Source organism: Melozone crissalis, unplaced genomic scaffold (assembly GCF_028551555.1).
Source record: "Melozone crissalis strain CALT ecotype California unplaced genomic scaffold, PUWL_Pcris_2 ptg000016l_1, whole genome shotgun sequence".
Taxonomy (NCBI): Eukaryota; Metazoa; Chordata; class Aves; order Passeriformes; family Passerellidae; genus Melozone; species Melozone crissalis.
This window is the reverse complement of record NW_026535794.1, coordinates 24,297,179-24,317,086: the sequence shown is the minus strand read 5'-3', so window position 1 is coordinate 24,317,086 and position 19,908 is coordinate 24,297,179. Positions and strand designations below refer to the sequence as shown.

General features: G+C 42.6%; 1 protein-coding gene across 2 annotated transcripts in view; it reads left to right on the top strand.

Moving 5' to 3' along the window:
* Positions 1-1,583: 1,583 nt before the first annotated feature.
* CDK6 (cyclin dependent kinase 6) overlaps positions 1,584-19,908 on the top strand; it is a 128,820-nt gene continuing 110,495 nt past the window's right edge. Inside the window, exons 1-2 of one of the 2 annotated variants that reach the window (XM_054274332.1) lie at positions 1,584-1,753; positions 3,781-4,268. In XM_054274332.1, the coding sequence (XP_054130307.1) occupies positions 4,036-4,268 (233 nt within the window). In that variant the 5' untranslated portion in view covers positions 1,584-1,753; positions 3,781-4,035. Of the gene's footprint in view, positions 1,754-1,829; positions 1,860-3,780; positions 4,269-19,908 lie in introns of those variants that run through there. The other variant, XM_054274333.1, reaches the window with a different exon arrangement.

Below are 19,908 nucleotides of genomic sequence, written 5' to 3'. Positions count from 1 at the left end.
TGAGGAATTGCTGGGGTCAGTTTCAAAATCAGTTTTTATTTAACCTATACAATTTTATATATGCTGGTTAGCACTGTGAGCCCAGCTGGAGTAATTATATGCATCTTTTATGATGTGGATTATTTTCATTTGTACTCTATTTTATATATATATATATTTAGTTATTCTAAATCAGTGTAGAGCACCAAGTTCTAGACATACACTTTTTGTAGTTATAAAACCACTTAGTTAAATTACACTTCTCTCTGTAAAAGGGAGTTTGGGTCCACTCCTTCCCAGTTAAACCGGTGGTTCAAGAGTTGGATCATAATCATCCTTGAGGTCCAGAAGAGCATGTGCTAGAGGGTAGGGTACCAGCTGGGAGAACTGGGACCTAGGCCATATGCTTTTTCCCCATGGAGACAGAGTTGATTGGTATTTGTTTTGTGATTTTTTCTTTATTTTTCCCTGTGGTGAATTTCAGTATTTGCAGGAATTGGCTCCATTCAGAATATTTTCTGCATCAGAAAACAGGCTGCTGGTGCAACCTACTCCTCGCACACCCTGCTCTCCTTGGCCCCCTGCCCCGTGCATCTCCAGCAGCAATTCTGTCGGGGCAAAGACTTCGCTGTGATTGGGGATTCTTCAGCAACGAAGTTTCTTGATGCTTCCCGAAAGCATTCACGGGTGCTTACTTCCTGCCCTCTGCGCTATGAATGGAAAGTAGCAAATAATTAAAAAAGAAAGAATTAAAAAAAAATAAAAAGAAGGAAAAAAAAAGAATAAAGCACAGAAGAATTCGCGTTTTTCTGGAGGGGAAAAAAAAATTAAATATTTCTTTCCCATGATGAGGGCGGCCGGGGGGGTGAAACAGAAACCCCACAAGGGTTATTTCCCAGCGCCGCGCACGCTGAGCTCTAGGAATGAGTCAGGCTCTCAGTGCTGCCGCAGCCGGCGGAGCCCGCGCCCGTGCAGCGCCGAGCGCGGCGGGGCCGGGCCGGGGCCGGGGCCGGGCCGGGCCCTGCCGGGACCCCCTGGGGCGCTCGCCCCGGGCCGTGCCTGGCCGCGGCGCTCGCGGCGACCCTTGCGGTATGCGGCTGCCTTCGGCAGGGGCACATGAAGGATTTCATTGAGTGTGAAGACAGAGAGCAGAGACAGAAAGCAGAAGGAGGCGGCTGCAGCCTTTGTAGTCGGGGAGGAATGCGGAAATGTTGAAGCACTATGTCAAACTTTTTTGAAACGGGGTCAAGTCACATTCAGCCAGCGTGGGAAAGCAAGGGGAAAAAAAAAAGTTGAGGAGAGGGAAAAAAAAAAAAAAAAAAAAAGAAGCCAGCAAGCTGCTGCTGCTCCCAGGCAGAACAGAGGCCGGGGGAGCGAGCGAGCAGCGGCAGCGCAGCGCCGGGGCAGCGGCGGAGCGGCGGCGGCGCCTAGGGCCGGTGCCCGAGCCCCGCACCGCAGGCTGCGGCCGGCGGGGCTGCGATCGTGGCGCTGCAGCTCCCCGGGGGCCGCCGGCCGCGATTTTTATTTCGCGTTTTCCTTTTCTCCGGGCAGGGTGGGGGCGGGAGGAGCGGGCTGGGGGACGAGTGCGAGCTCCTTCTGCGCCAAGGTGCAGCCCGGCGGCGGCGGCGGCGGGAGGATGCGAGCCGAGGGCGGCCGAGCCGCGGATCAGCTACCTGTGTGGCCCGGGCGGCCGCTGCCGGGACCTGCCGGAGACATCGCCATGTGAAGGGGCAGACCCCGGGCCGGCTCTCCACCCCGCCTCGCTCAATGGGAGGTTTGTGTTAGAGAGGACTCACCCCCTCCCTCCCCCCCTCCACCCCCCGGGGCTGAGGATTATTTGGGGAACTGGTGGCGGTGCAGGCGGCCGTGGCGCACACCAGGTAACGCGGGGCGCCCATGTGCTCAGCGCACCCGGCCCCGCGGCGTGGCCCACACGCCGTCCCCTCCCCGCCCGGCCCGGGAGCCCACGCCGCTCGCCCCCCCTCCCCGCGGGCGGCACCGCGGACGCGTCCCTTCGGCGGCCGGGCCGGGGCAGCGCGCCCCGCGGTGCCGCCGCAGCCGTCTCGGGGTCGGTGCGGGGGCGCGGAGGGGCCCGCGGGGGAAGGGGTGCCCTCAGGGGGAGCCGCCGGGGGGGTCCTCTCTGCGTCCTGCCGACCAGCGGAGCCGGGCCCCCCAACCCGCCCCGTCCGCTGAGAGGAAGCGCGGGGACGCGGCTCCCCGCGTGTCCCCCGCCGCCACCCCCCGCCGCCTGCGGGGCGCCCGCGGAGGGGAGCGCGGCGGGGGCAGCGGCGGCCGGGGGCGGCCCCGGTGCCCCGCCGTGCCCGGGGAGGGCGAGCACGGGTAAGTTTCCACGCGGCCGCGCCGGGGCAGAGGCCCGCCGGCCCCGCCGCCACGCACGCGCGGCGCCGCTGCCCGCCGCTCGGGGGCGCCCTGCCCGCGGCGCGGGGCCGGAGGGGGCGCGGGCGGCCGCGGCGGGGGCGCGGGGCGGGCTCGGGCAGGGGTTACCCCGCACACCGGGCTCGGGCACGGGGACCCCCTCACACCAGGTTCCGGGGGGCCCCCCACAGCGGCCCGCTCTCGGTGTCGCCCGGTGATGCTGCAGGCGGGGGACGCAGGGCTGCCCGGTGGCTGGGGCGATGCGGTGCCGTGGCAGCTGTGCTGGGAACTGAAGCCGGCGAGGCAGGGTGCCGCCTCCGGCTGCAGCCGAGGAGAAGGGTTGAGCAGTGGGCACAGGTTTCCTTCAGATAACGCTTTTCATCTCCAGCTGAGGTGTAATATCAGCGTAAGTGTGTGGAATAGCCGTCGCACTTTGTGCTTGAATTCCACATAAGAGATCCCGGACTCACCTATCTGGGACTCATTCATGGTAGCGCGGTAAAAATGTGGTGTAGGAGAGGGCTACAATCCTGGAGGTCACTGTATCGCTGTGTTAAAAAGGGCCAGGGGGAAGGGAGGAATTGATGTGGAGCTTTGTGAAGGGAGAGAGTTTGCAGTCCTGCAGAAAGTGGATGAAACTGGATGCAGAAGTGCTTCTGCTCTCCAGCCTCATGCACTCTGCAGCAGAGCATGCTTTTCCTGAAGACATCTTTCACCATGCTGCTTTGCAAAGAGCTCCCAGTGACACATGTAGCAGTACACACAGCCAATACTCTTGCTTGTTAGTAAATTTGCTAAAGTGCGTATTTCTGAACCTACTTCAGTGCACAATGCTTCATACTGTATTATTGCCATCTCAGTCTGCATGTATTTGTTCTCTCCGCAGGTGCTTTGTTTCTTGCAATGTGTTCATGATCTTTCCATGAAGGCCTTAGCATAGGAGAGAGCAGACCAAGGCCGAAACCTCTAAATGCTATTATTTACTAGCAAGTGTCAGTAATATAGCACAATACATATCCAGGACTCCACCGCGTTAAATGAGGAAAACTTGGGAGTCCTGAAATCCTGACATAAGTTCTTGGAGGAACGCTTCCTCTCACGCATGCCTAGCTAGTTCTGCCATCCCCATCACCCATGTGTCTCGGGGTCATCATCTTTAGGCCATTCTCAGTGAAACCCCTGAGGTTGCTGTTGCTCTGTAGCCTAATGCGTACCTAGCCTTCTGCGCAGACCGTGATAACTTTGTAGTGTATCAGCCACTCCGGGACCTTGATACATATGTCACCCTCATGGTTCGCGTCTTCCTTTCCACCATGATTTTGCTTTGCATGTCTGTATTAGCTTAATTTTAGCAGGTTTTGAACAATACAAAGTCATGAAGTAAACTAAACTAAACTCAATTTTTTTGCTTGGTTTGTCCTCCAGATTTGTTTGGCTTTACACAGGCAATGCTCCCAAAGACTGTATGATAATTCCTGGTGGCCAAAAGCAGAGGCGCATTGTGGCCAGTACAGAAAAGGATCAAGAACAGGAGGGCAGGAGCTTCCCGCTGCCTCTCTGGCAGAGGCACCAAGCGCGTGGCCTGTCTGCATCCCAGCAAAGTACTGGTTTTTCGAAAAGTAAGTGAGACTGAGAGCCACCTCGGGGCACTTGGAGAGGAGGAAGAGGACTGGTGCCAGCATGGATAAGGACAGCACAAACCTGGCTGACCAGCAGTATGAGTGTGTGGCTGAGATTGGGGAAGGAGCCTACGGGAAGGTGTTCAAGGCCCGAGACTTGAAGAACGGAGGTCGCTTTGTTGCGCTGAAGCGGGTGCGGGTGCAGACCAGCGAGGAGGGGATGCCGCTGTCCACTATCCGAGAGGTGGCGGTTCTGAGGCACCTGGAGACGTTCGAACACCCCAACGTGGTCAGGTGAGGAGGTGGGACACTGTCCTGATCAGTGAGGTCCTGGGTACAGTATGTGAATTGGGTGAGCGAGAGTTTAGGGGCATAAATGGAATGGACACTGGTTTGGGTTTGTGGCTGGAGTGAGCACTAAACTGTGTGCATGAAGTGTGGTTTGAGGTTTCAACAGGCCATGGTGCTGCCTGCCAGACCTCACCTCATCCCTGTGCATTGCCTCCCACACACACAAACACCCATCTCCAGAGGCATAGGTGTGTGATTTAAGTGTTGGAATGGATGGGCAAGGAGCCATATATATACTATTTCCTCAGGCATGAGAGAAAATGAAAAAACCCCAACCTCTCCCTGGTGTTGTCTGACCTATTAGTACTGCCAGTTGCAGCTGATTTTACCAGCTCTGTTCATTATAGAAATTGCAAGAATGACAATAGTAGTGGAATGTATTTTCTGCCTTTTTAGGTGCTTTTATAGAGAGCTGTAGATTATGGTATTAAAAAGAAGCAACAGCTTAAGACTTCAAGCTTTTCAAGCAGCCTTAGGGTTGAGTGCTGTTTGGTACTAATTTTCACCATGAGCTGTTGATTCTGCTACCAAGAGGGCAAAAGTACAGGTGTCAGACCTTTCTCACAAAATGGTGGCAGTGGCCCCAGGATGTCCTTTCTGTTGTGTCAGTAGCAAAAATCCTGGATAAGTGGCCTGTGCTCTCAATGATAAAGCTAGCCCTACTGTAACCTCTTACATTTTTCTCTAGCTAGAAGCCTTCCGCAGCCTGTGAGCATCTTTTATTAAAATTGTGAACTTTAAGAAGTAAGTTTCACTTTGCAGATACTCACAATGAAACTGGTCAGCATCTTGCTGGTGGTGCTATATTAGCAAGAGTATTTCCATTCTTTGTCTTACTTACATGCATATTACACAGCAAAAGGAAAACATTTTTGTACTTCACTAACACCAAGACTCTTTCAGTCTTAGAGAAATAGATACTCTGAACTCACAGGTGAATTTCAAAATGCCTTACACGTGTAATCGTCCTTTTTTGTAGGGTCTGAGATCAGGGCGTGTTCATTAGGCACAAAAGGAAAGATGAGACAGAGAATAATATATAAGTTACGAAAGTCAGTTGCTAGAGATGAATTCACTTTTGTTCATTTCAAGGTAGTGTAATGTGACAGTCTCCTTTATGTCAAAACTGACTAGGCAGAGTGCATGTATTCTGAAATGCTGACCATGGAGTGCATGTCATCAGTCTCACTTTAGTGGCAATGGGACACACAGGCTGCAGCTCACACTTCCATTGCTCATCAAGCAAATCCACAATTCAGTTAATAAGCATTATCTTGGCTGGCACCTAGTAATGGCAGAGGCTTAGTCAGTATACTTCAAAAGTTGGCATCCTATGTTTGATCACTGGATCAAGTGACTTGGGTTTAGAGGAGCACCCACAAAGTTGGTCCTTAGCAGTAGAGGAATAATTGGGAGCTGTCAAAATCTTTGAAATGCAGCCCATCAGTTTATGGGAGAAGATGAGGATTTAGTTGTCCAGGCTTAGGCATTTATATATTTGAAAGCTACGTCTTGTTTGGGAATATTTGAACATAATAGTTAAGAATTTTTCTATCATTAACATCTTTCCATGTGATATAAAAGATCTTTTTAAGAGCTTTCTAATCTTGAGTGCAGCTAAATGATTGAAATAGAGTTCTTGTTTTTCCAAGAGCTATTTGATTAATTGACTATGCAACTGCATGCTTTTGCTTGATACAAGTGCAGTTGAATCTCAACAGAGCATTGCATAAATACATTGAAGCTTCAAATATTTTTACAAGCTTGAATGAAAACTCTGCAAAGCAGCGAGCATTTCAACCAGCAATATGAGAATGTAATTTTAATGTAAAAATCTGTGTAAGTGTGTTTCAGGTCCTCATAGTGGTGTTGTGAAGCCTGTACCTTTTGCCATAAGCAGCATTTGAGAAACAAGGGGCTGGCTGGTAATGTATCAAGGTGCTTGGGACATTGGTTGCACACCTTTTTCCACAAAAAGGCAGAAGATAAGCAATTCCAAACATTATCTCTTCTAAAATGTGAGGAATGCTATTCCTCACATTTTGTCATGTCCTTTGTCTATATTTTAACCTGTAGGGCAGATAAGGAGCCCTCTGGAGAGACCGGAATCATGTCCTTCAAATGGACAAATTATTTGAAAACATTTAAATGGCCCAGTTCTGTTACAAAATATGGTAGAAGAGTTTGCAGTTTATTGAAATTAAACGTCTATTTTTGTGTTATGTAAATATACTCAGGAAAGGAAATGCTATAAAAGAAGTTCTGCAGTTTTAAGCAGCTGATCTAACTGTACTTATTGAACATATTATGATCAAAATATTTTAATTGTTTGGGCATGCATTCTGGAAACTGATATCATGGCCAGGCTAATTAATACAAACAATTCCAAATGCATTGTCTGCATACTGGATTAAAATATACATTGTTTTCACAGCACTGAGATAACAGCACAAAAATTTTAAACTAAATATTTTTGATTTTGAGAGGACCTTTACTTTTTTTCTAAATATTACAAGCAGCTGGCCTGAGAGAACTATGCTGGAACTGCAGATACTGTGTTGTATCTGTTCCCTCTGAGTAGCGGCATGTGTGATCCATGAGTTGCTCAATGCAAGCCAGCAGCCATTCAGTGAGTCAAGATTTAGACAGACTCTGTACAGATGAGCTGCACAGGCCCTGTGGTCGGCTGTGGTGCTCTGGCATCAGCTGGCAGCAGAGATCTCAGGCCACATGAACTCGACTGAGTGTCATTTTCAACTCAAATGGCACCTCTGGGCTTCTCCAGAGAGTGCAGTGGGGATTTCAGCAGCCCAGGGCTTCTCTGTGGCCCTGAAGTGGAGCTGGATGTGGAGAACAGTTTGGCAAGGAAAGGCCCAGTACTTTGCAGGCACAGGTAGAGCTCCCTGGCTTTGCTGGCCACAGGACCAGGGTTCAGGACTAGCAGTGCTCCTCCAGCCCAGGTTTGTCCTAACAGTTGTAGAATCACTTCTCTGAGAAATAGTTAGAGCCAAAACTGGTTTCCAGTGCTTGGTACTAGGGCTGGAAGAGAATTTTCTCCATAGGGGAGAGGTGTCTAAATAGCCTAGAATAATTTTAAACATAATATTTATCATATTTTTCCATGCTACTGCTTGCTAATTTTGAGAGCTTTGTTTTGTGTTTCTTTGTTCCAAGTGCAAGAAAAGCACCAAAGGGAAATATAATCTTCATCAGAACAGTGATGGTATTGAAAATCTCTGTACTGTAATGGAAATACGGAGGAATGATTTGATTTTTTATAAGACTGTTAAGAGTAGTGTATAGAAAGGCATCGGGAAAAGGCAGTTAAAATAATTGCTATGTGCTTAAAATCCTTTCCTGTTCACATTTACCCTTTTTATAGAGCTCCTCTCAGAGAGGACACCTTACTCTATTCTATTTATTTTCACAAAACAAAGTTTAAAATAGAATCTTGAAGAGTAAAGCTTACTGTAAATCAACCTGAAAATAACTATGTCATGGGCTTGGAAAAGTCCCTTGTAGCTGGTAGGATGATCAAGGTGCTCCTCTAGATGACCTTTCAGATGTAATACTTGAATAAAACTTTATTATATACAGTAGGTAAATCTGGCAAAAGTTGGTCTAGCAGTTCCATAGCTTAGTGCTGTTCTAGTTGGGAAAAATGAAATATATGTCAATAAAGAACAGACTTTGCCAGGAATAAATGACATATTAGATTCAGGAAATTCCTGTGTGTAAAACTCTGCTGCAAGATATCTGTAAAAATTCTTCTTGTGATTATAATGCTAAATTCAGCTGTATCTTGCACTCATTTTATCTCTCTCCTGCTGGTAATCAGATGAATAATTTCCCCCGTATCTTAGTCATCATCAAACTGTGAATTTGCACTCTGGGAAGGTGATATGCAAGGCAGACTACTGTAGTTCTTGGCATGCTTGTTTTCTATCATATTTATATTTCTGTTTAACAGTTTTAATAGCATTAAACCATAAGCAAATTGAACAAAAATGCAAAGCTGTATATTTTTGCTTCCTATCTCATAACTTTTCTTTTATAAATACAACTTCTTCAGTATTTTCATGGTTTAATAACTTCCAGTATTTAAATAGCTGAGATGATGTTGAATATGACCTATTAAAATATAGTCTAGTCTGGGGTGTCATTTCAAAGGTAAGTGTCAGAGTAAGTGCCATTCAAAGTGATCATAACCGTGTAAGAAATGAAAGTCTTGATTCTCTCTTTCCTGATACCTTGCAGAATATGTGCCCCAGCTAATTGACTTAGGTTCAACAGAATGATCCACCTGGAAGTCTGAATCTATTCCTCATTCTTTTTTGTGTACAAATCAGTGGGGGGAAACACAGTAATTATGACTATTTGCACAATTATGCCATGTTCAAGTTTTTATGTTATTTTATATCCATTGAACTATAAGTGGCACTGTAAACTGCTGACTGCAGTACAGCAGGCATGTCGTGCTGCCTTTTCCCTGCTACTGCAATCCCGTGGTCCATGCTGTTGTCTCTTGGTTTGCCCTTGGGTGCTTGGTGGAGCCCCTCAGCTGATTGCCCTGGCAAGGCCCCCTGAGTGTTGGGGGAGAGGCTGGCACACACATCACTCCCCATCCCTGCTTATGCTGACATAAAGACCAGCACTTGCTTTACCTTGCCCAGAGGCCCCAGAAGTGTATAAATGGCTTGGGGCTTAAAGTTTCCTTGTACCTTGAAAGTATTTTTCTAAGTGTCTTGAAGTTCCTTGTCTGACCTTGTAGAGCATTCAGGATAAATCAATAGCAGATCATCAGTACCTAGTTAACCTTTTGCAAGACAATTTGAACATGTATTTCTTTTGCTTTTTTTTCTTTTTTTTTAAACTGAAATTATGGGCAAGCATACAGAGGGAAAAAATTTCAGAAGGCAGTAGCTAATTTTATTTCTCTTTCTAATTTTTGGTGATGCTGATGCTGGCTTCTGGCTTTATTACTGTACTGTTAATAAGTTGAAAGGATGATCTTCTCAAAATCATTGAGATGTTCCATCCTGTCAAGTGAAACATTTCTATTTTAGGGGGTGTTTGTCTCTAGTGAATTCTGCTTCCTTCCTTCTTTTTTCTGCCAAGCTAATGTTAAACTTGTAGTCTGTGAGGTCATTCTTGCACATCAGCAGTGTGCTGTATTGTGTGATACAATTTATTTTTGTGTAGCATCACTCAATATGACATCTGGCAAGCCCCAGGAGACAAAGAAATGGTGATCTTGGCATTGCTGGTTAGAAAGATTGTCTTGCAAACAGAAAGAGTAAAATAAGATGCAGGGATGGAGTGGAGCAGAAGAAACTGAACTTGAAACTTGCCAAGTATTTGTGTGGCAGATGAATCTCAGCTGAGGTAGAAATGATGGATGAGTAATGGGAAGGAAAAACTGAATGAGCTTCAGAGTCAGTTTTAATCTCACACAAACAGGATCATCTTCAAGGCAGATGTGACGACGGGAAGTGCCTTGGCCAGGGAAAGGCATTTCCAGGCTGGAGAGCAGTTCTGGTCAGGAGGCAAGGGAGATCATCCCTGTACTGACTGGCCATTGCAAGGGACACTGCAGAGGTCTTGGGAAGGAAGGGACTGCAATATTGGCTTCTCTGATGGCTGGAGGGAAAAGGAGAGTGATAGGGTTGCCACTGAACAGGGCACACAGGTCTTGGGGAAATTTGTTGTCAGAGGACATTGGACAGAGTGAGCATGAGTGCTGACCTGTCACCATCTGCTTGCAACCTTGCAGTCCTCAGAATGAACATGTACTGAGAAGACAAGGATATTCTTGCCAATCATATGAATTGTTTGTTAGTTAGGGATGTGATGATTTAATTTTAATACATGATCTGGCAGAAACAGGGCAAGATAAGAGCATGTCAGGAAGGAAGGGTTGAGTATGGAATGGACTTCTGAGCCTTAGGAAGTTCAGTTTCTGGAATGAGTACAAGACCATTTTAAAAAGTATTTTATCTCATTCTAAATCTAAGCTTTTTACAAAAACCAGTCTTTGTATGAGTAAATGTTAGTAATTTTAGATTATGTCCAGTACTCTCTTCCTTCTTTGAATCTGTGAATGATTATGTCTGTCCTCTTCTTGAAGATATTTAGCCTTGCTGGGTCCTGCCTGGAAGGAAAAACCAACTTCTTCCACCACAACCACTGCTGATGGCAGGCTGTGTCTTCCAGGGTATGGAGTGGGGTCTAGGATTCCAAACTGAGCCTTGAAAAGTTTTAGATGCCAGGGGAGAGGATAGTCCACACTTAAAGACAAAGGCCAGGGTAGATTAATTTGGCCTTTCCAGTTTGCTTCATGGTACTCACTTCTGGCTGAAGTGTGGAACGGAGCAAGGAGAAGTTGCTGTCCCAGGGTTTAAAAGAGAGCAGGCTGGACCTGGAGTCTGTGGCTCAGCAAAGCACTGACTAAGTCACTCAGGTGGGCTTGGTGGGATTTAAGTTGTTGTTTGAAGCTTAGCACAGATCTAAGTTCATTATCAAATAGAAATAGCTATGATGCTAAGAATGCACTGAATTTTAAAACATCTTTCTGGATAGAGTTCAGGGACAATGTACATCAGAATACAAATCACAGATACTGATTCTTATTCATGTATTAGATTAAAGCCTTATTTCTAGAGAATATTTCTATTAGAAGTTAAAATGAATCATGCAGAATAAGTAATATAATTATCGTGACAGAGTAGTAACATGAATTTGACATCAAGAGTGATTATTTGTCATTGTAATAATTCTTAGGTGATGTAATTTAGTTCTGAATCTTTAAAATTACTCTATGAAGTTTTGTAACAGTAAAGAAAATAGAGGTTGCAGTTCATTCCAAAACTTCTCTATATAGAGGATTTAGTTTGCTTGGTATAAAATCTAGTTATTTTCCAGTATTGCTGAACAAGTTGATTCTTAATGAGCTAACAAATTATAAGAAGGTAAGTGTGCCCATATACATATATAACTAAGCTGTGTTTTTTCTTTTAAAAGAAAGAAGATTCCTCCACTTATACATGTTCTTCATATCTTCTTATAATCTGAAAAATCCTTCTAATTATGCAGGCACAATTATTTAACATGTATACCTTTAAACTGTAAAGAATTGGTATTGAATAAAAAACCTCTTCAGAATTTTCCAAGATGTTTTTTTTTTCCAAGTGTTTTTTCCCATCATGTCCTTTGACATTTGCCATTTGGGAAACTGCTGTTTGGGAAGCTGTTGATGAGATGATTGTCGAAGAATGGAATTGTGACTGTTGATTTCCAAACTCTTTTGAAAATACCTCATTGCATCCAAATTATTTGTATTGATTTTAGTATTTATTTATTTACCCTTTACCTTTGAAAATTTGCCCCATCATTAGGAAAAAAGGAAACAGTCTCCTAAATAATCCCTTTAAAATCAGACCTTAAGTTTCTAACAACACAGTTGTGTTTTCTTTAGGCAGCATAAAAAATGTTTTATATGAGTAGTAAGAAGCTCTTTCATATGGTGCTTTAGATGTCTTTTTAGGGTTTCAGAAGAAGATGGGTTTCTATTCTCTGAAGTATCTCTGATACTTTTTAGGATGAGGTGAATGTTTCTCATAGCTGAAAACAGAGTGTGCCAATTTGCTGGTATTGGTAGAGTTGTCCTTGGGTGGGTTTCCCATGGCATACCTAGCTAACAATCTATGAGCTTAGCAAAAAGTTCTGTACTGTCTTAAAAGGGTTCACACCAACGCTGACTGCTTATTACTCTGGATTATCATTAACAGGTGACTGATCTTCTCTTAATAAAAGAAAATAAAAAACTAACTCAGACATGAATTCATCTTTACAGGAGTTTCCCAGATTTAATGATTGAAAACTCAGTTCTAGTGTAAATGAGTCACACTGTATTTAAGTGAAACCTATTGAGTTTAGACTTTTGAAACATTAGTCAGTGCTGAATGTTACATATTTTGATAGAAACAGAGAAATGAAGTGAGAAATAGAGTGGAAAAGCCTGCATGATTTTTTTCTCTCTTTTATGTGAAACTTTGGCTAGTCTTTTAATATCTATTTGAAGTGTGGTCAGTGTGATAAATTGCTGTTTAACAATGCCAGAGAACTCCCTTTTCCCTGAAATCAATTAATTATAAACTGGAAATTTCAGTACTTTGTTCAGTGTTTCTTAAGTTAGCATATTTCTGGGAGCTTTCTGTGGTCGTAATTCCTAGCTGCACTGGTGCTTTTGTTTCTCTTCATCTGTGGAGCCAGGGCTCTACTGTAAGGATAGAATTCTATCACTTTTTTTTTCCACATTTGATGTGGTGTTTTGCATACAGCTGCAGAGTAGACAGTTACCTTTGAAAAGAACATTTGGCTGGTTTAATTTGATTAGAGCAAACCACCTCAATCATTACTGAACTAAGACCGTTTTCACTTTAACTTGGCTGTAGGAGTTGGGAATGTACTGACGGTGCTTAGATGTTTGGGGGAGGACTCATTTGGCTACACAGCTCCTGCTGAAGTGAAACAACCTCAGAGGACCTTGCACACTCTGCTCTTTCCCAATAAAAAGGGAGGGCTTTGAAGCCATTGAATGTCACATTTAACTTTCCCTCATTGTGACAAGGAATTGAATTCCTTTTCTTCAAAAAAATATTGGAAATATTTAATGCGCAGAAATACAGAACCATACATTTTTTAAAAACACCATGATACTAAAAACACACATAGGATATGAAAGTCTTACATTTACAACGAATTTAAAACATGCCTAGCATCAGTATTTTGAATAAAGTTGTAATAAAATCCAACATATAAATAGAAATATGGTGAGATTCTCATAAATACATTATATCCAAGTTAAAATTTTATCCCTTTTAGTAAGTCTCAGTAAGATTCCCACTTTTTTTCATGGTGTTTTGATTTTCTACCTCTGCCCATATCATATAAACATGTTGGGGTAGTTTTTATGTTGCATATTAAAGATCAAATTAGATACTTAATATTCACAGTACTATGTATTCTGTGTGATTTTTGCTTTTCAGTTTCCCTCACTGATGATCATATAATTTCCTAGAAAAACTCTCGTGGCTGTCTAGAATATAAATATGTCTCATAATAAATGATAGACATTCAATAAATTGTAGTCAGCTGGTATTCTCAAGAAAATACAGTTCTGATCTCTAAGTGCCCTGACTTTGTGATAGTGCATCATCATACAATATTTTAGAGGATTACAGCTGAAGGAAGAGTTTCTGCTTCTTCTTGCATTATGTTCCGAAAAGCAATATGCATAGTTAGCTGTTCATCTGTGTCATCAGCCTGATGGCAGAATTGCATACACATCTTCCAGCTAATCCAAGAATCAAGCTGCAAATTTAGGGCTCGAGTTTCCACTGGGGAATTGAAGGGGCTACACTGATTCAAACAGCTTTGGTTGTTCAAATCATAAAGTCCTAATGTTAAGTTGAACAGAAATGCACAGTACAGGCAGACTGTGCAGAGGTGTCCTATCAAGCATGCATGTTTGAGACTTCACCATTCAGAGTTTACATGCTTCAACTATTGAGTTCACCAAACTGGGGTACAACAATTCATTAGGTTTTTCACTGAATTAGATTTAGCATTTCTGTTTCACTCCTAATTACACTTCCTTTTTGTGCCACAAATAATTCCTCTCTAACTCAGTATGTTAAATACTTGATGCCTGCTTCTGTGTTGTCACCTGAGCATCTTGTCCAACATTATCTCTCAAATTCCAGGTTGCATCACAGATACATTGATTTCAGTGCAGTGTGCATGTCCTTTCTTCAAGGGCAAATGCTTCTAGTGCAAATGCTTCTAGAGCTACAGTTAGAGACCTTGCTGTGGTGTTTTGAAGTTTATGTCTAATGTTACTCACTAACACAGCTCTAGAACCTTTATTACTGATTTCCAGGTTCTTTCAGGACAGCGAAAGTCAATGACCTGTATTCCTTCTCTGTGTTAGGAAGTAGATTATAAAGTGAATCTCGTTTTGCCAACTTTTATCTATCAGCATAGTTTGTATTTGTGAACTTTATGACATAGAGATTAGGCAACATCTGCACTTTAATTAGTGTGTTGTTTATCCTTAGATAACCTTCTAGATTGTTAATGGAGATAGGCCTACCCACTGATCTTTGTGGTTTCCTCGCAGACATCTTTAATCAATTTGTTGCCTCACTGTTTATCTCTGCTTTTTATAAAATGCTGAGCAACAAGTTTTGATCAAAGCAGTAATACCCGTATCCAGACAGGTTGGAATCAATGACTATGGTCTGAAAATTAGAATGATATGTCTCATTAAATTTAAGGTAGAGCCCAGACAAGTTAATACTTCTGCAGAACTGAGCACCTGTATCTCCTCATTGCCTAGAATCCCTTTCATCCTACTGACTTTATGTCTGTAGCATGGTTTAAAAAAAAACCTATGCCATTACCTGGCATTTCTCAATTCTCTGTTGCTTATTATTCATATTGTCTCTATTCTTAAGAACTCAAGAAGGTTTTATTACTTTTAAATTTTATTTAGTCAAATTAAAACATTGCTTAGAGATGTCAGTTATTTCAGGAGCAAATATTTGTACAGAAGTGAAAAAATACAGCAGTGAGACTGGAACTGAAGATCATGGCAGTACAAGAACAAGAAGAGTTAGGATTTGCGCAGAAGAGGCAGGTAATCCGTTTGACTAAAAATGAAAGGTATTTGTGGATATAGATAAATGGCAGACAGGTGAATGACAATGATGAGGGAGTTTTCCTAGAAGAGATTTAAAGACATTTAAGGTATACTGGAATATCCCAAATCAAAAGGATATTGTGATGTCTGTAAGAAAATACAGTTCAAAGAGTGCTTGGTTTCCAGTAACCCAAAGTTGAGAGTGAACAAGACTATTCTGCAGAAGCAAAGCTCAAGTCATGAAAAACAAATAATCTTTTGCTGTCATCAACAACAAGGATCTTGAACCTGTGATTCTACAAGAAGCAGTAAACTGAGTTCATGAAAATACTCATAAAGCACAATTTAACCACTGTTCATAGTAGAAAAAGTTTAAAGACAAATAGATAAGACATAAGGACAACACTTAGAGATACAGTCAATGAAGTAGCTCTTCCTGGAGTACAAAAAAGAGAGATCACTCTCTGCATAGCTTGAAGTAACTTTCAATAGCTGATTTAAAAAATTCTAATAGTCAAGACACACAGTCATAGTGCCCACAATAATTAAGTCTGACATTTTTTGGAAAAGGGATGGTTCCCAAACTTGACATAGTAACAATAGGCTTTAGAACGGAGAGATTAAGAAACAAGAAGTAATTCAAAAACTTAGCAGTCAAGAGGAATGATTTGAAGTCTTAGATTTGTAATGGTGGGTAGTTAAATATAGAGTTGCAGCAGCACAGTTTTTGTCGCTTGGGTCATACACCATTTCTTGTCATCCATGCTCTTTCCAGTCACTGAAATCCTGGCTGCTGTTTTGATCTATATCCTCCTCCTGGATGCTAGATACAGCAGAACAGTTTAAGGGTATTGGATTCTTAAACTCTCCGGAGGAATGGGCGATGTTTGAGGGAGACAAGGACTTTCTTTATGGCTGTGCTCCAGTGTATCGTGATGGACTCACAAAAGGTACACACAGCCATGCATACCAAGATAGGGATGTGAGGTAATTGTGATTAGACACTTTATTGATCTGAATATTAAAAGTGTATTCCATCTTAGTCATTTGGGGTCTCCCCATACTGAGTGGAGTGAGCATGTGCTTTAGGAGAATAATTCATCCAACTCATCCTTGGTGCCCATGCTGGAGTACAGTGAATTGCTCTCTGGAAATGCTCATTTTGACTCTAGAGAGAGCCCAGGTGGACAAGCTTGAGAAGTGGGGCCATGGGAAGTCTCATGAGGTTTCGCAAGACCAAGTACCGGTGCTGCACCTGGGTTACGGCAACCCCCAGTATCAGCACAGGCTGGGGATGAAGAGATTGAGGGCACCCCTTTGGAAAAGACCTGGGGATGCTGGTAGATGAAAGGCTGGACATGACCCAGCCATGGGCACTCACAGCCCAGAACGTCAGAGGTGTCCTGGGCTGCATCCAAAGCAGTGTGGACGTCAGGGTGAGGGAGGGGATTCTGTCCCTCTGCTCTGCTCTGCTCTGGTGAGAGAGACCCCACCTGAACACTGCATCCAGCTTTGGGGTCCCCAGCTTGGGAAGGATATGGACCTGTTGGAGCAAGTCCAGAGGAGGGCCACTGAGATGGTTGGAAGGATGGAGCACGTCTCCTGTGAGAGAAGGCTGAGAAATTTATGTTTGTTCAGCCTAGAAAAAAGAAGGCTTTGGGATGATCTGCTTGTGTCCTTCCAGTACCTGAAGGGAGCCTACAAAATTGAAAGAGGGGGGACTTTTCACAAGGGCTTGTAGTGACAGAACAAGAGGGAGTGGCTTCAAACTGAAAGAAGGTGGGTTTAGATTAGATATTAGGAATTAGGTATTAGGAGAGATTAGATATTAGGAATTTCTTTACTGTGAGGGTAGGTGACTCACTCAGCAGCTTGCCCAGAAAAGTGGCGAGTGCCCTATTCATAGATGTGTTCAAGGACAGACTGGATGGAGCTGAGCAACCTGTTCTAGTGAAGGGTGCGTGGTAGGAGGATTGGAAGTAGATGATCTTTTAAGTTCCTTTCCATCCCAAACCAGTTTATGATTCTAGTGTAGGATGGCCACCCAACTGTAGCTTGCTTGATCTCAATGAGATTAATGTGAATCAGTAAAGTTTGAAGGTGAAAAGTGGAATTGCTAGTAGAGAGTTTGTGCAGTAAGTAACAGATGTCACAAAATCAAATAGGAAATTATTTTGGGTGTAGGGGAACAAAACGTTAGTATAGAAATCAGAGGGTACTTGTACTACAAGAATTGAGATGGAAGACAAAATGAGTATTATAGGGGAATTTTTTTTTAACCCAAGTCTGTTGTACGTGGAGTATTGGTAAGAACTTGTACAAGGCATTTGTTTTTATCACTGGGCAGAATTTATGCACTTTCTGTAATAGGGGAGTGTAGGTCTCTGTGACATTTTCTGGCTTCAGACAGTTTGCTTCTAGTTTGTGTTTGGCATTAAAGTGCTAAAGGAAGCTGATAGTAGCTGGAATGGGTGGGCATTGCCTGCTTACTCTGCACCCAATTTTAAGCTACAGCAGAAGCCATTTTGGTCAAAACTCGTTAATGCTTTACAAGAGAAAAAGTAACTGATGATGTGTGTTGGAGATGGCCACTCATGCAGTCTACAGGTAGTTTAAGGCACCTTTCAAAGCCTTCTCAGTTGTGGTTTTTCTTTTTGTCATTACTCTTCACTCTGCCATACTGATCTCATACAGGATTTGCCACTAAGTGGGTTTATTATGTCATTATTGAAAAAATTTTGATGCTGCACATAGTTCACTTAGTTTCATTGCCTTGATTTAATTTTGGGCAAATTGCACAATTGTACAATTGCAAATGGTTGCAAAACTCTGGTGTCTAACTTACATTCCAGTCTGAATTATCCAAGACCTGAGTTTTTGTAAAGCAGCAGTGCTATACCTTTATCTCTTGGAATAATTTTGGGGGGATTTCTGTTTTTCCATAAACTCAAAACATGTCAGCCCACATTGCTCAGTAATAGCTTTCAAAATTAGAATCAGTCAATCAATACTGCTAAAAGATTCTGCTCCATGATTTTTTATGTGAAGTGTCTGTTTTATAATTTGACATAACTTGACATAGGCTTGAAAACAGTTTTGTTTATTATGGATCTACTAAAACAGTATAGTAGTAGTAAAGTAAACAATCTACTTTGTTAAGCTGTTTGGATATGAATATTACACATGTGGGTATATGTGGAAAAGGAAAACCAAGAAAATGTCAAGATTTTACTCCACTTAACTTGAGAATTATTATTTTGTAACATGGATTAAGGTTATTAGACATTTATTTCCTGCACTTTAAAAATGTGTGGACAGTTTTCTTTTTTAAAGTTTAGAAAAAATGGAAAGGGGATAAGGGCAAGTCAGGGAAAAAACCATCCCAAAAGCTAATGGTTTTTAAAAAGTTGCATGATATTGAAAATTGGAACATGGAACTGAAATGCCATCCCACTCTTAAGTATAATAAAATAATACATTTTATTTAATATGTTCTGGAAAGAGTAAATATGAATTATAAATATTAATATCACTGGCAAAGAGCCCAGGCATCTTTTGGCATCTATTGGCTTAAACTCACCTGGGCAGCAACAGGGACAACTGAACAGGGAATGTCAATGTTTAAAAGCAGCACGATTAGGTTTTTTAATAGCTGGCTTTTTTCTCCTCTTGTTCACAGTACAAATACTTATTTTTAGGGGCTTTAGAGAATATTTAGATTATGTGATTATGTATCTCCTTTAATACTTTCTAAAAGTATTCAGATCTTGTAGAATTCAAGATCACTTTAATCTTTCTTCTTTCAAGCATGAAATTGCCATCCCTTATTAGGATTGGTCACTCAGTTCAAGAACTCAGTTATCCCAGAGCACATCCTTTATACAAAAATATTGAAGTAACATTTGTCAGCTTTTAAATGGAGGCTTTTTTGAAAAGTCTGTTGAGTTCTTGAAGTAAAACTAAAGTTTTCTGAATGGACATGGATTATCATGGACTTTCTAATAGGTTGATTGCTATTATTTTCACAAGCCTGAAGAAATGCTCTTTTGCTTTGTAAGATCTAAATCCATGTAACTTCCCTGCCATCTGTTTTTGAAATTGTGTGAACTGCACTGTGTGTTCAGATCCATAGTCATACACCATAAATGCTTGCATTCTGAGGCATCCATAGAAATGTAAATTACTGTGTCTACCTGGATTTAGCAAAAAATAAAGCTTCACTTTGTATGTTTCTTCCAATGGATTTGAGACAGCTATTTGTCAGTCAAATATTTTCATAATCGAGACACAGATTATTACATTAGAACATGTAGATGCCAGTTGTGATGTTGGAAAACTGAGATGTGCCTGCATGAAAAGTGGGTAAGGGAAATCACTGGATAAGTTTGTTTTTCTTCACAGAAAGTCGCTTCAATTCTGTGATAACTCAGAAAGCAGCTGAATGGACCTTTATAAAACATGTGAACTAAGTCACTTCTAAGTGGAGACAGCTGGGGTCTATTTAATATCCTGTGTAAAATGGTAGAGGTCAGCCTCCTGGAATAACTTAGGAGTTTTATTTCACCAGTATCCTGCTGCTTCAGGGACCTGGGGTGGTGGAAAGGCTCTCAAGCTGAAGTGCACCATAAGGAAAAGATCCAGGGCTGGATCTTTCCTAGCTCTGCATTTGCTTTTGGAAGACTGGGAAACATCTTGTGGGCTGCAGTATCTACACATCTCAATGCAAATGTCTTTTGTGTGAGTGCTTATTAATGCAGGCAACTAGTCTCAGTTTTTTCTTCCAATCTTATATTGTGATTTAGGCTTTAGGATATTAATTGAAAATTATTGAGAAGTCATTTAGAATCTCTGAGACTGGATAACAAGTGATTCCCAAATGTA